The sequence below is a fragment of the Lactuca serriola genome, chromosome 3 (genome assembly GCF_051521515.1).
Source record: "Lactuca serriola cultivar US96UC23 chromosome 3, Lser_US96UC23_V15, whole genome shotgun sequence".
In the NCBI taxonomy this organism is placed as follows: domain Eukaryota; kingdom Viridiplantae; phylum Streptophyta; class Magnoliopsida; order Asterales; family Asteraceae; genus Lactuca; species Lactuca serriola.
Window position 1 is genome coordinate 205,025,798 of NC_136410.1, and position 22,485 is coordinate 205,048,282.

A 22,485-nucleotide genomic window follows, 5' to 3' on the forward strand; every position below is an offset into this window, starting at 1 on the left:
ACTTACGCCCAATGTATGTAAGTCGGTTCCAACTCTTATAAAAAGTGATTTTCGGCCAACCAAAAGTGGGAACTCGAATACCATCGATCCTTAGTCGACAAGTAACTTATATTCTACCGTTTTGAGGGTCTAGAAAGCGGCCGAAAGGCCATTTAGCTAATAGGAGCGAAGATCTTAGGGATTGGAGAGCAGATTCATGTCAGTAATCATGTTGTTTGTTATCGTGATCATGTTAGCATTCCATTATGATGCCATTATGTTTTTACTTTCTGATTTAGGTGTTAAACCTTCTACTTTATGTTTATGATTGAATGAATCTTTGAATTATTGGTTATGGAGCCATTCATGGAGCGGTCAATTAAATGAATGACTCAATTGAAGGGTAAATCGATTTCACAAGCCCACTTCATCAAGGACATACTTGAAACAAAATCAGTTGAAAGCTTAATACGAACCTGTCGATTTTAGGAGTTCACTTCATTTGTTTTCTGTCAATTCCTTAGAGCTACGACTAGAGGAGGCGCTATAGGGTTGGCATCAATAGGAGGAGTCGTCGGAGATGGAGAAGGTATATCTAAAATGTCATTGACTTCATCCTATCGATTTTTGTTGAGTGAACGAGAAACGAGATTAGGCAAATTAGGGGTCAACCGATGGAGACGGAGAAAGTCATCTGGCTTTCTAATGATAATGGACTCATCAATTCGATTTAAGAAGCTTATCTTTGAGGCATGATTATTCAAGGGTAAATAGCATAAAAGACACTCAGTTTACACCAAAATTCTAATTTGACACTGTGTTTTTCTTTTGTTTCAAATTAGACACTGTGTTTTCCAATTTGTTACAGTTCTGACCACCTGACCGGTCAACCAGGTTACATGCTGATGTGGCAGTTTTGATGACGTGGCATGCTGACATGACATGCTGACGTGTCAAAATTGATTTTTTTTCTACAGAAAACACTAAGTTTTCACTATTTTCGATTTTGACACTAAGTTAAATTTTTTCTTTCAATTTTAACACTACGTTTTTTTGTTATAAATCGAACATCATTTTTTCCAATTTTGTTCAATGTTGACAATTTTCTATTTGAAACCGTATAAATATTTTTTTAATACATTTAAACTGTATAAATATGTTTTTTCAATTAAAAACCATAGTTTTTTTTTTTTATAAATACAAGGGTTTTTTTTAAAAATTTTTTTTTTTAAAATTCTTACATTCAAACCATAATTTTATGTATAAATATGTATTAGTTATATAAAAACTGTATTTTATATTAAATACGAACCTTTAAAATGAGTTTGGAGGTTTGGAGGCATGTAGTCGATCAAAACTCGGATATCAAGTTTGCAACCCATGAAATTTTTACATTTTATTAGAAGCTTACGGTTAGTTTGATTCTCATGATATAACTAATGCATATTTATACATTATGTTTTAAATGTAAATAAAAAAACTTTTTATTTAAATAGAAATCTGGTTTTTAAATGAAAAAAATATATTTATACGGTTTAAGTGTATTGAAAAAATATTTATACGGTTTCTAATGAAAAACTGTCAACATTAAACAAATTGAAAAAAATGATGTTCGATTTGGAACAAAAAACATAATATCAAAATTGAAAGAAAAAATTAAACTTAATGTCAAAATCGAAAAAAATGTGAAAACTTAGTGTTTTTTGTGGAAAAAAATTCAATTTTGACACGTCAGCATGTCATGTCAGCATGTCACGTCATCAAAATTGACATGTCATCATGCCATGTCAGCATGTAACTGAGTTGACCGGTCAAGTGGTCAGAATTGTAACAAATTGGAAAACACAGTGTCAAATTTAAGAAAAAAAAAACACAGTATCAAATTAGAATTTTTGTGTAAACTGAGTAAGAAAATAATATTATAACTTAAGATTGATTGTGAGTGATTTTTAATAATGTTGGACGAATGTCCATGACCCTTCATTGATGCAATACACCAATAACAGGAACTCAAACATTCTCTTTCATTCTTACAGTTTGAGAGACTATAATATGACTGATCTGTATCACTGTTGGCTTTAATAAAACATTGAACTCAAACATTCTCACACACTTGTCATTATTTATCATACTAGATGTTATTATTATTTTTACAGAGTAACAAATATATATCATACTAGAGTACGCTAATTTTTGGAGATTGGATAGTCATGTGCACACAATTTTCTAGTTCCTTTAATTTATTTATGTTTTGAGCATCATCATTGATGACTTTAATATTTTAGCAAGCCCAAAGACGTCTACGATATTCTCCAAGTGCTAGTAATGGGAAGATATTCCTGTATAGTGGATAATGCAGCATGCAATTCTTCATGGAGACTCCAGTGAACTCCTACCAAATCATGTCAATGTTTAATAGCCACGATCACTTCACCAATTGTTGCAATAAAGATTAAAAGTTACCTGCTGAGGAAAATCTCCATTGTCCATTTGTGCATTGATCAACAGTTTTGCTGCTTTATGTAACGGTGTTAAGTCTCGTTCAACCTAGTGATCATTTGGCACAAATGAAAGCTTTTAGACATTGAAAAGGAGTAATAACTTTTGCTAGAATATAAGGTCAAGTGATAACAAGAAGAAATAACTTGTCCAGCTGACATGAGACCTAGCATGGCCCATGAAGTTTGAACTAGGTTTGTCCGATTCCCAAACAATGGTGTGTATACTTCTCTAGTACAAGACTTGTAGCTTTCTCCCCATCCACCCTCTTCATTTCGTGTCGAAAGCAAAAACTTGACTCCTTTACGAACTGCTTCACAGTTGTCATATGTCTTTCCAGCGGCTTCTAAGCCTCTTAGAACAAAGCACGTGCCATATAGAAAACATATCCCCCAGTAGCCATACCTATATATCAGGTTTCGTGAATTTTTATATCAACTTATTCGTAGTTAATGTTGGTTTTCAAGAATTAATGATAGAGGTGAATATATCGCTTACCATGAACCATCAGGGCGTTGTCTTTTCTCAAGAAAACGCACTGCTTTTGACACAGCGTTTTCTATTTCTTTCTCCCTATGTTTTGGATGCAAACGTTTGAATGCTACCAGAGCTTGAATGATCGATGCTGTATTTTCGAGATGCCTAATTGGATCATCCAAAATAAGAAATTATTTAATTAATGTTCGCATTTCATAATTCCATAAAAGTCAAGGGTTCGTAAGACTTTACTCTCTTTCAACAACAATATCCGCAAACATCTCTGAAGGGTTCAACATCTGTGATTAGGAAAACGTTAGAATTTCTCTTAGCTTGTTTGTAAAGTTCAGAAAGAAACTAATGACATTTCATTTCTAAATAAAAAGTCAATATATAGTTTCATTTACGTAATGTACCTCTAAATATGGTTGTGGGACTGGTTGCTCCCAGATAGCAAAACCTCCACTGGTAGGAGATTGTACAAAAAGGATGAAATTAACAGCATCGTATAATCGCTCAATGTTACCATCTTCTTCGCCTGAAATTTCAACTGGCATTTGGGATAGTAACAGAAGACACTGCATGGATGATTTATATATACACTATATGAGAACAAATTATTTTTGCAAAGGTTTAGAAAATAATAATATAAAAGATGAGATCATGGTATTACTTTCAGTGCTTCGGACGTGCAATCTGAGACTGCCCATCCATCATCTTGGGCGAATGTCCATGACCCTTTAGTAATCTGCCGGCAATTTTTAGGAAAATCTCCAGTTGGATTATTTTTGACTTGAGATTCCTTGATAAAGAAATGGGCCTTTTTAAGAGATTCCCCATACTCTTCGATCATATTACTAGCAATTATTGCCTGAGTTGAAAGTGCGCAATTCCATAATTGACCACCACTCGGCATCACCTTCATTCCATCTTCTGCTAGCCATAAGTAATCAGGCAATCTAGCAAGGTGGTGCTTGAACTCATCGCCACATGGGTTCTCTGCCCACCAAACCATCATTTGCAAGGACTGCATCCAAAACCAAAGCGTATGACAAAGTTTGTTAATCCGTTTAAATTAAAACTAACATTGATTATATTTCAATAAGCTTTTTTATTATAAATTTTAGTATTTTTTATCTTTATAGAAACTACATAGCGAATATATTTTGTTAAAATCATAATAAAGATTTTTTCTTTTCCTTTTAAGTATTTGTTATAAAACATAAATATTAATCAAATAAATAAATACATGGACCCACTTAGTAAGAGTTTATGAAAGGAAAATCTCCGATAAAGTTTCAATATTTTTGGTTAGTTTACGGTTTAATCATAATATTTATTTTTTGAAAAGAAAAGTCCTGATTATCTAACTTTATACAAAAATCTGTCATTTTCTGTTAAAAAAAATAAAAGTTGTTTCGTTAATTTGGGCAAAATATAAAATAATTGAGACTTTTCTATTTAAAAAATAAAAGTTAGGATTTTACCATAAATTGACCAAAAATATTGAAATTTTATCAGCGATTTCCGTTTATCAAATGCATATGAGGTCAAAGTACTGGACTTAAACTCTTGAGTTCGAGTGAATAATAACCAAGGCGACTTTACATTGACAACTTACCTTTTCAATAGATCCCGTGGTTATGTATCTACTTTCTTCAGCGCTATAACGAATCAACTCAATCGTTCTTTTTAAAGCAATTTCTCGTAGTCTTTTGAAAGGCCAATATTTAGAAATCGGTTCGCCAAAATACTGAAGAAAATCCCACAGTAGATCTTGGACTGTAGAATGAGGGTAAAGGAGATCTTCCTGTATTCCATCAAGCTCTAGAATTATGTGATGAGCTAAATGGAAATCATTGGCTATGACAACCAAAAACCATGATCTCATTGATTAACCCCTTTTCTCTATATACATGCTTAAAAAGTTTATAGTTTACTAACCTTGCAACATATATGGCGTTGTTTATTCCAATTTATCTCGTCATATGGGATAGAATATATCTCTTGTCGAAGCTGGAGAACAAATTCAGTGATGGGGCCATGAAACTTTTTCCCATACAAGTAAGACATGGGCATATATGTTGTTCGGCAATAGCACCACATTTTCGCTACACCATACGTAAGAACTTTGGTGAGATCATCAACTAAAAAAAATCATAATTTTCAGAACTTATTTCATGGAACCGTTGTTTTGTTTCTTGTTCCTAAAAGATGGAAGTTTATGTACCTGGATGAAAAGGAAACGTTTCAGGGAAAATCCAAAATTCTGGGGGTAAGGGGTTGCAACCCTCCCATTCATACACTCCGAGCACCTAATAAGAACATGTTAATTAAATAAGAAAATTGTGTGTGTGTCTATATATATATATATATATATATATATATATATATATATATATATATATATATATATATATATATATATATATATATATATATATATATATATATATAGGGAAAAGTGAATATACCCTTAAAGGTATATAAGCTTAGGTACCCAAATTCACTATACTACGTCGTTTTGTATCATATAATACGTTCTAATTATCCAATATTCTTATAATTTAATTTCTAACTTAATTTACTTCCAAGATTTTTATAATTTACACATTTATCTTCCTCTTACATAATTTCCATTTTCAGCTACAATATATATAGCCTAGTAGGTGTTCGGCAAAAAGATGTGATTTAAGAGAATGATAATAGTGAAATGTCGAGTATCTTAAAAGAAAATCAAGTTAGGGTTGTAGTTTAACAATATTATAATGAATATATCAAACAAAACGACTTATTATGGTGCGTTTGGGTACCTAAGCTTATATACCCTTAAGGGTATATTCACTTTTCCCATATATATATATATATATATATATATATATATATATATATATATATATATATATATATATATATATGTATATTACTATTCTAATAAATGAATAAGTTTATTCTCCTTTTGACAAGTCTAATCTAATAAATGAAAATCTTTTTGCCACATGTCACACTTTTAATGATTTGGCCACATGTCATTTTGTGGATATTCTTACTTAAATTTATTCCACATGGCATTTTGTGGTTTTTTCCATTTTATTAAATTCCACATAATATTTAAATATAATAATTGTCATAAATGTAATAATAAATCCTTATCAATATCATTAATTGATATTTCTTCTAATTTCAAAATTTCTAAATTAGGGCTCATTAGTTTCCTATGTTTATTTATCTAAATTATTAGTTTAAATCTAAAAAAAACACATTAATTTTAATAATTCAATATTTTTCTAATTTTTGTTATAAATTCAAATTTCTCAAAATGTTAAGAATTTTATATTTAATTTTCTTTTAAATGAACCCATGTAATAAATGAGTTTTCCAACTAGTATCATAATATTAGAAAATGTTCATTAATATTATATGTCACTTGTCAACCTATTAATTCTCGATTTTAAATTTTAACTTTTAAATTTCCTACTCTACTTACATTAAAATAATAATTGATAATTGATTTTTTATTTCAAATTTCAAATTTTAAATTTCACACTCTAATTACATTAAATTAATAACATTAGAATGAAAAATAAAATAAAATTAATATATATTATATGGTGATATAATTTCATGTATTTATTTAAATCAACAATTATAATTTTCTATACTAAAAATATCTCTTAATTAATAATTTATTTGAAATAATTGATTAATAATTTTAAGTTTTTATTATGAAAATTTAATTATTTTTATAACCGTGGTTCTCACGTGTTATAAAATTATATATATATATATATATATATATATATATATATATATATATATATAGGGGATAGTTCAAATAAAAACAGTAAATAGTGTGAGAACGTAAAAACACTTTTTTATGTTATTATTCTGCAATAAATTTTGTATCGACACATTTATGTCATTATTCAGTAAAGAATAAATGAATAGTCAAATGTTAAAATTAAAATTAGAATTTACTACAAAAATGCTCATACATAAGTTTATAATAGAATAATAACATTATAATGAATATATGACTAGTTGAAAGTTAATATTTATATTAGAATTACTTCAACAATACACATATACAAAATTTATTACAGAATAATAACATAAAAGTAGTATTTTTATGTTCTCACACTATTTATTGATTTTAGTTGAACTTACTTCTATATATATATATATATATATATATATATATATATATATATATATATATATACACACACACATATATCACCAAGGGGTTTTTGCAAAAAACTCGTAAAGTTAAGTTTCTTTCATGCGTTTTTTCTATATTGTAAGGAACAAAAGGATTAGACATGCAAATGAAAGAACGATAAAATTAAAAAATTGAGATACGAGAAAGCTAAAACATTACAGAAAGATAAAGTTTGCCCCAAGAAGGAATACAGGTTGCACCCCCATGGTCAAGTATCCACTTCCTGCCTCGGCTTACTGCATAATTTCCGTCATCAGGTCCTTCTCCTAATAGTCGTAGAGCTACATAGTTCAATGCAGATCCCATCATGGTGCTGTGTCCCTCGATGTGAAATCCCCATCCTCCATCTTTATTCTGACAACATTAACCAGACATTATTACCGTACTAGTTTGGTCCTAAAAAATTACTGATATTTGTTGAATCATAACAAGTGAAATATTAACGAATAATATATGTACTAAACTAAAAAAGCTTAAGAAATAATGGAAATATATAATGGTATTAATGTCCAATCTAGCAAACAAAGGAAAGTAACACTTTAACCAAGACGAGTGTTATTTTTTAATTAAGTACTCTAATATAAGCATCATGGTAACTCCTGGTAGAGTTATTGGTTCATATGATAGGCTTGTTGATAAAGTTCAATAGTTAATGGTTTTGGTGATGCCCTCGGTGATACTTTCTTGATGATGATGTGTTTTAGTTGTTCAACTCCTCGACAGATAGCTCTTATCAGCAGTTGTGGCCTTCATTAGCAGTTGGTCTCATTTAATTTGCATTTAGTGTTCCATTAAATGCTTAGTTGGTTAAAGAATAATGAGGGGGTATTTTGGTAAAAATATTATTTACGTTTAGAAGTGGCCTATTATTTTGGGACAAACCAAAAAGAAAAGTTAGAGTATAATTTTGGGACAGAGGGATTATCAAGTAGTGGCTTTTTTGACACCATCTTTTTCTTCTTCGAAGTTTTTTTGGCAATATTTCGTCTTCGTTAATTATGTAGTAAGTTTTTTTGGTAATATTAATGCTTAGTTCAATTGTGTTGTTTGTTGCAATCAGTGGACGAAAAGACGATTCCCTTCAATAACTTATTGTAATGTTCCAATAGTTACTTGCACTCATACCTTAGTCTCATCGTCCATAAAGTGATGCACCATAGACATCTAACCCACCTCAGTCCAATACTATAACCGATGCACCGTCGATGGATCCTTTGATGTTTTATTAGTTGCTAATGATTATTTTCATCACAGCCAAATGCCTTGTCGGTCTCCCTTCATATTGGTATGACATTGTCAAACAATTTAGGTATATCATCTTCCTTATGGATATGTTTTGCTATTTGTTGGAACTTCACTCTCAATTATGATTGTCATTGGTACATTTATGTTATTGGAAGGTGTTGGTTTTTTTAGTACACTCCTAGTAAATTGCTTGATGATGTTTACATTATTCCTTGCCTCTATTTGAATCTTTATTCTCTTAGTAAGTTATGTATGTAAACGTAAATATATTAGGAAAATATTATGTTGCACATAATTTCATTTGATTGATTAGTCATCGTCGCTAATCATTTTAGGCCCTGTAATTAATTAAGGCATTAGTTTGGTCATGTAATTGTATTTCCTTTTTTACCCTTGTATCTTTGTCTTACATATTCTGTCAATAAACATAGAGCAATATATGTTGGGTTTTATTCAATATTCTTCTTCAATCTCTATTCTTCTCCTTTCTGCATCACACTTATATTCATCCTTTTTCTTGCATAGTCTTTTATGGTATCAGAGCACAACCATGGACTTTGAATCTTCCCTGACTACCGATTATGGTTCATCCTCGATGACTAAATCAAATACTCTCCCAATCTTCTTTAACCCTAACGCTATCATGGCTCATGCTTATCTTACCAAAGACAACTATGTAAGCTGGAGTACTCTCTTCAAAACTCTTCTTCGTGCTCACCAACTTTTGTTTGTAATTGATTCGACTCCGCCTCCTAAAACCCTTGCTAAATAATCTAAATCCGGAAATGTGGCAGAAGGCTACATATTTGATTTGTTGTTGGATAAAAGGAATCGGTACCCCAACAATTCAACCTTACTTGAACTCTTGTGACATAGCCCCGACAACTTGGAATGTCTTGGCTAAACGATTTGGCTCCACATCCACAATTCAAATTGAAACCTACAAGATCGTCTTCACAATCTCAAGAATCCAACGGACCTCTCCGTATCAAATATCTTCTCCAAGCCAAAACCATATTAGACTCTCTCACTACAGCAAGAAAACCAATTGAAGACTCATAACTTATTCACTATATTCTTGGTGGACTTGGTGCCAAATTTAAAGAATTTCTCACCTCGATGGCTTCATGTCATGTTAGACAATCCCTTAATCTTAATGAATTGACAGAGTTACTTCTTAAAGAAGAGATGTTACAACAAAAGTTTTTTCTTCCAATTGAGCAATCTACAGCCCTAGCTGCCACCAAAACCTGCCTCTCTCAGCCTAACCCATCTCCTCGCTCCAACAATAACAACAACAATGGAACTAAGGGTGGAAGAGGTCATGGTTATAATAACACAGATAGAGGTGGAAATCAAGGCAGACGCAATTGGAGCAATCAACAGTGGAGCAATAATTACAGTCAGAATAACAGAGGTGGTTGTGGCAATATTCGTCCAAGAGGTTTATCTAGAGGAGGAAATTCCTATGGCAGGGGAATTCTACCTCACCCTCCCATATAGGTCAGTTTTTTGGCCCCAATACTACATGTTAACTATGTTGTCAATATGGACATGATGTTAGAGTGTGTGCACAATGTAATAATGCATCTTATTTCTCACAGTTTGAACCATATGTCTTGGACTATGGTGCAACAAACCACATGACATTAGACCCCTCCAACCTAACAGAGTATTCATCATATACAGGTAAAAATTCAGTGATCTTTGGTAATGGTACAAGCTTGCCTATTTCTCGAGTTGGAAAATTTTCTATTCATCATAAAAATCGATCTTTCCAAATGAACAATGTTCTATGTATTCCTAACTTGCACAAACTACTATTATCCATTCTCTAATTCTGTAAGGATAATAATTGTTTCTTTGAACTCGACTCCTGTGGTTGTTGTGTTAAGGACATTCAGATGTGGGATATTCTTCTTTCTGGTAGTAGCTATGGAGGTCTTTATCAACTGTCATTTAATCCAAACACATCTCACAGACCGGTTTCTCTCTTAGGCGAACGATCAACCCCTGATACTTTGCATGATCGCTTAGGTCATCCTTCTCCTAATATTCTTAGAGCTCTTTGTAGCAAGTTTAAGTTACCAATAAATGGCATATTTTCAGAGAAACAGTGTTGCCATGTATGACCTATGGGCAAATCATCCCAATTAGCATTTTTTCCTAGAAATTTTAATGTTTTACATCCTCTTGACATGCTTCATATTGATGTTTGGGGCACTTCCCTGGTTTATTCCATGAATGGTCATCGTTTCTATTTATCTATAGTTGATGATTACTCTCGTTATGTATGGCTTTTCCCATTATTTCACAAGTCTGATGTTACCAATGTTTTTGCCACATTCAAAACTCAAATTGAAAATCAATTATCTCGGAAAATTTTAGCGGTTCATTTTGTTAAAACGCTTAAAACTGATGGTGGTGGTGAATTCACTAGTCGTCTTTTTACCAAAATTTTGTCCAAATGTGGAATTACAAGCTCACTTGTCCTCACACACCGCAACAAAACGGTGTTGTAGAACGAAAACATAGACAGATCGTTCAAATGGATCTATGTCTTATGAAAAAAATCAAATACACCCTTTAAGTTTTGGCTCGAAGCTTTTAACACTGTTGTGTACCTCATAAACAGACTGCCGATGCGTTAACTCACTTATTTTTCTCCCTATCAAAAACTTCTATTAAGTGACCCTGACTATAGTTTTCTTAAAGTTTTTGGTTGTTCTTACTTCCCTTACATTCAATAATACAATTCTCACAAGCTTATGCCAAAATCTGTTCACTGTATTTTTCTTGGTTATGATAATGCACGTAAAGGTTATTAATGTTTGGATTTAAAGAATGGTCGAGCTTACATATCTCGACATGTTGTTTTTGATGAATTAGATTTTCCCTTGAAGAATAATGTTACAAGTTCAGGTTCTTCACTTGGGCAATCACCAGTAAAAATTGATGAGCATGCCGTAAACCAAAATTTTGGAGAGGTCCACGTGCAACCAAACGTTACCATAAATTCTAGAAAGGTACAAGGATCAACTGTAGGGTAGCAACCAAACACACCCAACCCAATGACAACATATACTCCACAAACACCTATGAGGCCCATCAAAAACCGATTGCATCATCAACCTCCATTGGTAGCATCAAATGATCAGACTATCTTCTCTCCAGGTGAAGTTTCACCAAAAATAACAGATTCTTCTCTAGCCACCCTTGTGGTTTTTCCTTCTTCACCCACTACTCCTGATGCTTCTTCACCCGATACCCAAGTGCTTTCAGAATCTATCACTCCATCTCCTGAAAGTCCTGATGATTTAAATCCAGTTCTCAAGGTTAAATCTATTGTTGATATCTATCGGCTAACAACACTACACTCTCTGCCTCATGGTCTGATGGCGAATAAATCTGATGACTTGTTTTATGAACCTCGAACTTTTAAACAAGCCTCAAAATTCCCTTATTAGCAAAGTGCAATGTAAGAATAAATTACTTACACAAAAACAAGGTATGACACTTAGTTCCACATCAACAAAAAATGAATGTTGTTGGATGTAGATGGATATATAAAGTCAAGTGCAAATCAGATGGGTCTCTCGAGCGCTACAAAGCTAGATTGGTGGCCCAAGGGTTCAACCAGCAGGAAGGTCTTGATTACGCATAGACATTCAGCCCGATGGTGAAACCATAAAATATTCATACTTTTCTTTCATTAGCTCATGCTCAAAGGTGGGATATCAAACAATTGGATGTCAAAAACGCCTTTCTTAATGGCATACTTCATGAAGATGTTTATATTAAGCAACCACCAAGTTTCGTCTCCAACTCCTTTCCAAATCATGTGTGCAAACTAGAATGCGCACTCTATGGTCTCAAACAAAGTCCTCGGGCATGGTTTTAACGCCTTCATGACTTTCTTTTATGTTTGGGTTTCTTTAACAACCAATATGATTCATCTCTTTTCATTAGACACACTAAAGAGGCTACTACCGTTCTTTTAGTCTATGTGGATGACATAGTTATCATGGGATCATCTCCTTTAGTTGTGACCACCGTGATTGATGTATTATGTGAGACTTTTGACAGTCTTCCTCTTGGTGGCTTGCACTACTTCCTTGGTATAGAGGCTACTCGTAATGCTCATACTCTACAGCTATGACAAACTAGATATGCTCTAGATCTTTTGGAAAGGTTCAACATGACTTGTTGCAAACCAGCCACCACTCCTAGTGCTCCTAATTCTTGGCTCTCATTACACGAGGGCGCTCTTCTTTTAGATGCTACCGAGTATCGTAGCATGGTTTGTGGACTACAATATCTCACACTTACCAAACCAGACATCGCATTTTCAGTTAATCAAGTATGTCGGTTCATGCACCAACCTCGCACCTCTCATTTGAAGGCTGTTAAATGCATACTAAGGTTCATTAAAGGGAAAAATTAAGAGGGGTTATCTTTCTACCATTCCGATATGTTTGACTTTCGAGCTTACTAAGATTTTGATTGGGATGGGGACCCTAATGATCGTAGGTCCACCACAGGTGCTTGTATTTATATTGGTCCGAATCTTGTGTCTTGGACGGCCAAGAAACAATCAACAGTTTCACGATCAAGGAGTGAAGCAGAATACCGTGCACTTGCAACCATTATCGCAGAACTACGATGGTTTCCGTACTTGTTTCGTGAGTTGAATATCATTCTTCGTCCTCTGTCTCTCTTTTGTGACAATCTATCGGCATTACAGATGACACATAATCCCATCTTCCATGCCCGCACCCGCCATATTGAGATAGACTATCATTTCATACGGGAATTGGTTACTCGCAGATTTTTATTTCTACACTACATTTCAACGGATGATCAGTTAGCGGATTTGTTCACAAAGGGACTGCCTAAAGCTAGGTTCAATGCCTTATCTGTCAAGTTGCGTCTTCCTTATTGCGTCTTACTTGAGGGGGTGTAAACATAAATATATTAGGAATATATTACGTTGCACATAATTTCATTTGATTGATTAGGCCTCGTCACAAATCATTTTAGGCCCTGTAATTAAGGCATAAGTTTAGTCATGTAATTGTATTTCCTTTTTTACCCTTGTATCTTTGTCTTATATATTCTATCAATAAACACAGAGCAACATACGCTGGGTTTTTTTCAATCTTCTTCTTCAATCTTTAGTCTTCTCGTTTCGGTATCACACTTATCTTCATCCTTCTTCTTGCATAGTCTTTTAATGTAAACTTGATTACTTAGTTTGTGTGTTTGGTATTTTTTTATCTAAGACCTCGAAAGATGATTGAGATATGCCATAGACAAGGCAAAATCTATCTTGTTGATGAGTTTAAGGCATCAAATGTCGTGTGGATGTCTTTTTTTTCGGTTAAGTCATTCGTGTTCTAGTTTTTATCTATGACACTCTTTTTTAGGTATTGTTTCAACATCAAGTTTAAAGTTATGTGCTCCATCAGGTTTCTTAGTAAATTTAAACAATCATGACATATCTCAATATAGTGGTTGGAAACCTGCAAGAGTTTTGGATTTAGTTTTAATATTCTTTTGCTCATTTTTGATGATCTTATTCATTCTAATGTACGAGGAGCTTCCCCTTTTTCCTCAAAAGGTGCATTCAAATACTATGTTTTCTTAGTGATGACTTCACATGTGACACTTGTGGTCTATCTCATGAAAAAAATTATGATTATTTTCCACTTTTAGTAAACTTATGGCTCTTATAAAATCTCAACATCCAACAGTATTAATATATTTCATATGTGACGTAAGCGGGAATATATAATGATTTTTCATCATTTATTGTCTATATTGATGCATAAACCAAACTTCTTGTATCAGTATTCAATACTCCAAAAAGATGTATTGTTGAAAGAACACATCAACATCTAGTTGAAACAACTCATTGTATTTTCCGACTAGAGAATGTTTGAACTTGTTGTAATTTTAGTTTCTTGCTAGGATGGTTTCTGTTGGTAATTTTAGTGTCATCAGTCATTTTGTGTAATTGGAACTAACATGTGAGCTAAGGGGCTTATTATTTGTATTCTATATTATATGTTCGGGGAATACATAGTACATGCATGTATAAGATTGAATTATAAGCTAGTACGACAGAATGACGAGGGTCACACTCCCTTACAGGGTCCTAGGGGTAGCACCCCTAGCTGTGTAACACCCGATACTTGCAGGTAAATTTCTTTCTATATTATTTAAGTATAAGTATTGAGTTTTGATTTACACAGGGCGTAGATAGCCTTCAATGCGTTGAATAGAAGGAAACTTAGAGATGGGTCTTTAATGATCTACGCAGGGCGTAAATATTAAGTACGTAGGTCGTACATGGCCAGAGTCCAAACCCTAATATTTAAGGACCTTAACCCTCATAAAACCCTTCCATTCTTAGCCTCCATTTCACCAAACGTCTCCCTTGAAAACCTCACCCCATTTTTGGTGCATTGTGAGCTTAAAGAGTGTTAGTTGGGTGCTTTTAAAGAATGAAGAAGGTGGTGGAGTTGCTTGGAAGCTTAAAGCAACCTTGGATCTGGAAGTTCTTCCCCCTCATTCATCTATAGAAGGTATAAAGTTTGTACCTTTATGCTTCCATTGTTAGATCTAGTTTAGATGTTGAAGTTATGCCATGTCCCATTATTTTGGTCCATTTGAGTATGAACGACTCTAAACATTGTTGAGTGCTTATCCAAAATTATTTAAGGGTATTAAGTCACAAAAATGGTGTCTTGGCCATATCCAACCATCCATGCAAGAGTTTGAGATCCTTAGAAGTTATTATAAGTTTAGGGCTTGTTCTTGAGCCTTCATAAGCCATGCAAGTGCATAATGTTTGGAAATTTATCACTTAGGACACTTATTTAGACCATATCTGAGAGTTAGATGTGATGAATTTTTGTATTAAGCCCTTAATGGGATGTTTGGCTTCAGCGTGACTACGCATGGCGTACAATTGGGTAAGCAGGGCGTAGCTCTATGTTGTCCTATAAAAGCCAAGCAATGCTCTACATAAGGCATAGAGCTGGTATGCAGGGCGTACTCGGTCTGAAGGTAGACCTTTGACATTTGACCGTTAAATGTTGACTTTGACCAAATTTGACTTTAGGTCATTTGGGGTAATTTGAATAGTAGATTGAGACCGAGTCCTTGTTTATTGTATAGGTGACCAGTAGAGAGAGTGTTTGGGGCAGTGATCAGTTCATCTATCTTTCAGACTGTGGGGTGAGTTTTTGTCACTGTAATTATGGATTGAAGGCACCAATTCCAGCCCATTAGGTTATGTTTCCTAGTATATATTATTATGATATGCTGGTTATATATTATACGGGTAGATTTGTATGATTATATGTATTCATTGGTGATATGTTAGACTGGTAGATGTGTATAATTACCTATACTTGTTGGCTATTGGTTATAGTTATATTTGTCGACATGTTATTGTGTTTTGGGGTTGAGATGGTACATCTTTGTGTTGAATTCCAAGATACCTGGGAGGTCCAGTTGATACTGTAGGCCCAAAGGAGCGATCTACCTTATGTTGTAGTGTAACGCCCGTAGATCCGGGCTAGTCAAATTAGAGGCAATAGGGGTCAAAAACGCCTTTTCGACAAAAGATTATTTATAATATATAATCTTAACCAAGTTGTAGAGTATGTCACAAGGTTTCCGTACATATAAAGAACGCCGAAATCCGAGTTATAACGAAGAAGTTATGGCCCGTCGAAGTTTCGCGACAGAACCGTCACGATACCGGAAAGCGTAAATAGTGAATTTACGATAGAGCGAGATTTAGCATTAGCGATCTAAACGGAAGTCGCAGAATATGTTAAACTAAGAACATGGATAAAAAGAACGCCCAAATCTGACTTCGTATGAAGAAGTTATGAGGATTTAACGGACCAATCGTGTCCCGGCCCGTTAATAATATAAAATTTAAAATCGAGCTAAAATTAGCCGACGAAGTCTAAACGAAAGTTGTAGAGTACATTCCCACCTTCGCGTGGATATAAAGAACGTCGAAAACGGAGGTCGTACGCAAAAGTTAAGAATTTTTAAAGTTGGAAAGTAAACTTGCGAAACTGATGCATGAAAGGATGACGTGGCCGAACTCCCAGCCGTCGGATGAAATCGCTTCGGATGGTGACACCTGGTGCGAGGGTTACGCCCAGCGTAGCGAGGATACGCCTAGCGTCCGGAGAACGCCCCGCGTACTTCGGTTCTTATCCGTCCGATGGAGTGCAAGACAGCTGGTCCGAGGCTGGCAATCTTATCCGAGGAGTACGCCCAGCGTACCCTCGGTACGCCCAGCGTAATGTCCGAAGCCTGACCCTATAAATTGAGGTGCGAGGCTGCCATTTCTCTTCACCCCAAAACCTCTTCTTTCTCTCACTACTTTCTCTCTCTAGCACCTCTAAACATCCCTAAGCCCTAGATAAAACCCCTAGCACCCTAGGGAAGCCCCGAGGCTCCCGGAGTCCCGAGAAAAAGGAGTTTTTCGGTTTCGAAACGCTGCTCCAATTAAGTTCCGGTTTTCGATAAAATTCGCTGTAAGTGTGCTACGCTTACGCAATTTTTAATATAGCTTTCATATAATTATAGGAATGTTAATAGGTCCTTAAAATAATTATTTGGGCTATTAAAATGAGTTATATCAAGTATTATTAACACTTAATAATACTCGGACTAATTAATTTGTCGCGGTTATCGTTAAACTAAACCCTAGTGGTATCGATACTAGGTTTTATCGAAGGAATATCGTTTTGAGAGTATCGAAGTGTTGTCCGAGTGCTGAGTCACCACCTACTCCGGTAAGTGCATGGTCCCTTTCATCTTACACATAGATATGAAGTATTTTAATATAAATTACGTGATATGTGTGCATATTGTTTGAATACTTGTTGTGTATGCTGGATGAATGATTTATACATGTTTTAAATGATTTAAACTGTATATTTATTTTATATCTACAAATATGTTGGGATAAAACATGGGTAGATGAAATAGTTGGTGAGTGATGAAATAAAATAATGAGAGATAGGTGATGATAGGAAGGTGATGATAGATAGGTGATTATGAATCGGTGATGTAGGATACTACAACCTTGTCCGACAATTTGGAGATGTAGTCATCTACCAGAGTATAGATGGCGATCACGGACTATTATAGACAACCCCGTGGAAACACCAGCAGGCTAGTAACCTGTAGGTGATGAATTACGAGTTCAGGCGATGTTGTAACTACGTATTCATGCGATGATAGTCTAACCCTTATTATGAAGTACGAGTCCAGGCGATGTTGTGGCTACGTATTCATGTGATGATAGACTAACCCTTATCATGATTTACAAGTCCAGGCGATGTTGTGGCTGCGTAATCATGCGATGATACCCTAACTCTTGCTAGACACATATTGAGGGAGTAATCCCCGGATTAGTATTGTCTATGCAATGTAGGCGATGATCCTTAGGTAAAGTTCGTAGGAACAATCAAATAAGGAAATACGATGTAAGGAGATGAGAAGTAAATATGATATAGGAGATGACCCTTGAGATACTATCTTTAGGGAAGACTAAAAGAAGATAATGGGGATGGGTTATTGGGTTGATTGTTTGATTGTTTAAACATAATAACTATATTATTGTGGATTGAAAACCCTATGTACTCACCAGGTTTCCCAACCTGACCCACTCAGTTTATTTACATCACAGGTGACGATATGAAGTGACATTACACTGAGAGATTTAAAGAGATGTAGATCACTAGTGTAAATAATTGTAAGTTCTGTTTATGCTTATGTTTCTGTATTAACAATGACATCCCAAACGTTTTAAAATGAAATAAATACGTTTCTTCGAAAATGTTTTAATAACGTATTTATCGTGTTTTTCTGGGAACAAATTCCGCAACATTTTTATGAAAAGAAGTACTCTGATTTTTATAAAGCATAAACAAAATCGGTCTTTTCTGGCCGTGATTTTGGGGATGTCACAGTTGGTATCAGAGCATTAGTTTAAGCGAACTAGGAATATGGATTTATTTCTAGACTTAAACTTAGAATGCTAAGCGATGATTGTGAGGTGTGAGCACTAGCATATTTTAGGAATTATGCCTAAAATGCTTTTATGTGCTAAATACTTGTGCCTAATATGCTGTTCGTTGTTCGGATCTATGGTCTGTTGCCGACCGGATCTGGAAACCTTATGTGTTTAGGATTCTAAATGTACGACTACGATATTAGAACTAGCATGTAAACGTTTCGGAGTGATAAGGATGATTTAACCGTCAATCCTAAGTAAAGATCTAGATTCACCTTATTCGGTGTATAGATCAAGATGGCAAGAACCCGTAGCGGAAACGTGAATGCAAATGGGAACCGAAACCAACCCCCGGTGATTGAGCAAATACCGGTGATGGAAGCCGCTGCTGAGCCAGTCACAATGGCTGGAGTGCAAGCGATGATCCAAGCGATGTTGGATCGTCAAATGGAGGAAACCAGGCGTTTGCTCCAGCAAAATCGAGAGGAAGCGACCATTCAGATCGAACAGCCCGAGTTGAACGAAGGGCGGACTGAGGAGGGAAACTACAGTGGGACTGTTGGTCAAGCCAACCCACCAATAGTTAGGAAAAACCACCAGGATGGAGGAAATGATGGACGTGGATGCAAATACAAGGATTTCATGGCGTCTAAACCACCGAGTCTATCTGGAAGCCCGACGCCGGTGGAAGTCATAAACTGGATCTCCGAGATGGAGACGATGTTTGAGAGTTGTGAGTGTAGCAACAGGCAAAAGACCGCTCTCGCGGTTCCTCTGTTGAAATCTGGAGTACTAAGCTGGTGGAAGCTACTAGCTGATTCGATGCCCAAAGGAGAAGCGAGCAAGATGTCATGGGAGGATTTTCTGGTGCAGCTAAAAATGCAGTACTGCTCTGAACAGGATCTTCTGGAAATCAACAACGAGTTTCAGAATCTAAAGAAGGGAAAGATGAGTGTCATCGAGTATGCTGCAAGTTTTACGGAGAAAATGAAGCTTGTTCCTTATCTAGTTCCAACTGAACTCTCCAAGGTCAATAAGTTTGCCCATGGATTACCAGTAGACTTTGGTCCAATGGTCAAACAAGAAACAACTTTGAAAGCCGCCATCTGGGCAGCCAAGAATGTTGAGACCCAAATAAGAGAAAAGGGTATGGAGAAAGTTGAAGTTGGTGAGAATAGGAAGTTGGAAGGATCCTCAAGACCTGATAATAAGGGAAAGTTCTCGAAGTCTAACCTGGACGACCGAAGGAATGAAGCCAAGTGGTGTGAGAAGTGCAAGAAGAAGCACTTTGGAAGATGCGATGGTGAAGTGACGTGCTATAAGTGTGGTAGGACCGGTCACTATTCTAGAGATTGTACATTCGACAACAAGAAGTGCTACGAATGTGGAAATGATGGGCATATTTCAAAGAACTGCCCAAAGAAAAATAAAGCAGCAAGACCAAAAACGCCACCAAGGCCAAGGGCATTTCACATGATCCTCGACGAAGCAGAAAACTGTGCGAGGAATCAAGGATGAGGACTTTATATCCGAAGATCGGATTATGCCGTAGCCATAGTTTCGTATGATGTAGCCTAGTAGAGGCATAGTCTAAGGTGAACTTGAACACCTATGTAATCGTTTCAAGAAATAATATAAAACCTTTGTTTTGTTATCTGATGTGTTAAGTTGTTGTGTGATTTGCTGCATGGTGACTTGGGAAACTGCGAGACAATACTTGGGACGAGTATGAGTACGTGTGAATGGTAGTAGAGGCCTATACTACCGGAAGCACAGGACTCACACTTGGATCAGGGAAAGTCACAAGGTTACCAAGAAGCTAGTAATTGATTTCGTTTTATTCAAGTGTGTTGTTACCATCGTTTCGGTAATGACTAAGAAGATTGTTGATATTCCGACCCTTGTGGTCATATCGAATCGAGTCCGACTACGATGAGTATGTTGTGTGGTTCAGAGAACCAAGTTTGATGTAGCGTCCGACTTAAACCAAACGGTTGAAATCAAAGCGATCAATAGAAGTATCGCACTCGTTGTTAAAGAAGTTGGTAGCTAGAAATGCCTGATGTTAAAGTGTGATTATATCACATTAGAACATGAAGGAAGGCATAGTTTGTTTTAGAATTTAACTCTAAGAGACCTAAGTCTAAGTGTTGCAACATACGATGATAGGTCATTAGAATATGACACATCGATCCAAAGTAGTAATAAAAGAAATCATCTCAAGTTCGTATCCAGTAAGGATTGAGATTGTGACTTGAAGGTCATAATTGGGAATCTAGCCTATGGTAGAGAGCAGGTGCACGATCGAATACTCTTACAGTCAATGAGATTAAGAGATACACTTGAAGGAATGTAGAAGTTATAATTATTACCTAGGATGAAGAGATGATGCATGGAGTCATTATACGACCCTGTTTCGTTGATGATTCCGGGACGTAATCATCCTAAGGGGGAGATAATTGTAACGCCCGTAGATCCGGGCTAGTCAAATTAGAGGCAATAGGGGTCAAAAACGCCTTTTCGACAAAATATTATTTAGAATAAATAATCTTAACCAAGTTGTAGAGTATGTCACAAGGTTTCCGTACATATAAAGAACGCCGAAATCCGAGTTATAACGAAGAAGTTATGGCCCGTCGAAGTTTCGCGACAGAACCGGCACGATACCGGAAAGCGTAAATAGTGAATTTACGATAGAGCGAGATTTAGCATTAGCGATCTAAACGGAAGTCGTAGAATATGTTAAACTAAGAACATCGATAAAAAGAACGCCCAAATCTGACTTCGTATGAAGAAGTTATGAGGATTTAACGGACCAATCGTGTCCCGGCCTGTTAATAATATAAAATTTAAAATCGAGCCAAAATTAGCCGACGAAGTCTAAACGAAAGTTGTAGAGTACGTTCCCACCTTCGCGTGGATATAAAGAACGTCGAAAACAGAGGTCGTACGCGAAAGTTACGAATTTTTAAAGTTGGAAAGTAAACTTGCGAAACTGATGCATGAAAGGATGACGTGGCCGAACTCCCAGCCGTCGGATGAAATCGCTTCGGATGGTGACACCTGGTGCGAGGGTTACGCCCAGCGTAGCGAGGATACGCCTAGCGTCCGGAGAACGCCCCACGTCCAAGGCCAAGTACGGCTCGCGTACTTCGGTTCTTATCCGTCCAATGGAGTGCAAGACAGCTGGTCCGAGGCTGGCAATCTTATCCGAGGAGTACGCCCAGCGTAATGTCCGAAGCCTGACCCTGTAAATTGAGGTGCGAGGCTGCCATTTCTCTTCACCCCAAAACCTCTTCTTTCTCTCACTACTTTCTCTCTCTAGCACCTCTAAACATCCCTAAGCCCTAGATAAAACCCCTAGCACCCTAGTGAAGCCCCGAGGCTCCCGGAGTCCCGAGAAAAAGGTGTTTTTTGGTTTCGAAACGCTGCTCCAATTAAGTTCCGGTTTTCGATAAAATTCGTTGTAAGTGTGCTACGCTTACGCAATTTTTAATATAGCTTACATATAATTATAGGAATGTTAATAGGTACTTAAAATAATTATTTGGGCTATTAAAATGAGTTATATCGAGTATTATTAACACTTAATAATACTCGGACTAATTAATTTGTCGCGGTTATCGTTAAACTAAACCCTAGTGGTATCGATACTAGGTTTTATCGAAGGAATATCGTTTTGAGAGTATCGAAGCGTTGTCCGAGTGCTGAGTCACCACCTACTCCGGTGAGTGCATGGTCCCTTTCATCTTACACATAGATATGAAGTATTTTAATATAAATTACGTGATATGTGTGCATATTGTTTGAATACTTGTTGTGTATGCTGGATGAATGATTTATACATGTTTTAAATGATTTAAACTGTATATTTATTTTATATCTACAAATATGTTGGGATAAAACATGGGTAGATGAAATAGTTGGCGAGTGATGAAATAAAATAATGAGAGATAGGTGATGATAGGAAGGTGATGATAGATAGGTGATTATGAATCGGTGATGTAGG

General features: G+C 35.6%; 1 protein-coding gene across 2 annotated transcripts in view; it reads right to left on the reverse strand.

The window, feature by feature from the left end:
- Positions 1-2,068: 2,068 nt before the first annotated feature.
- LOC145093534 (dammarenediol II synthase-like) overlaps positions 2,069-22,485 on the reverse strand; it is an 84,934-nt gene continuing 64,517 nt past the window's right edge. For both annotated transcript variants that reach the window (XM_079031681.1, XM_079031682.1), the window contains 11 exons: positions 7,337-7,531; positions 5,186-5,270; positions 4,900-5,066; positions 4,577-4,765; positions 3,629-3,982; positions 3,372-3,533; positions 3,208-3,254; positions 2,977-3,120; positions 2,625-2,883; positions 2,443-2,526; positions 2,069-2,371 (listed from right to left, as the gene is read on the reverse strand). In XM_079031681.1, the coding sequence (XP_078887807.1) occupies positions 2,261-2,371; positions 2,443-2,526; positions 2,625-2,883; positions 2,977-3,120; positions 3,208-3,254; positions 3,372-3,533; positions 3,629-3,982; positions 4,577-4,765; positions 4,900-5,066; positions 5,186-5,270; positions 7,337-7,531 (1,797 nt within the window). In that variant the 3' untranslated portion in view covers positions 2,069-2,260. The remainder of the gene's footprint in view (positions 2,372-2,442; positions 2,527-2,624; positions 2,884-2,976; positions 3,121-3,207; positions 3,255-3,371; positions 3,534-3,628; positions 3,983-4,576; positions 4,766-4,899; positions 5,067-5,185; positions 5,271-7,336; positions 7,532-22,485) is intronic.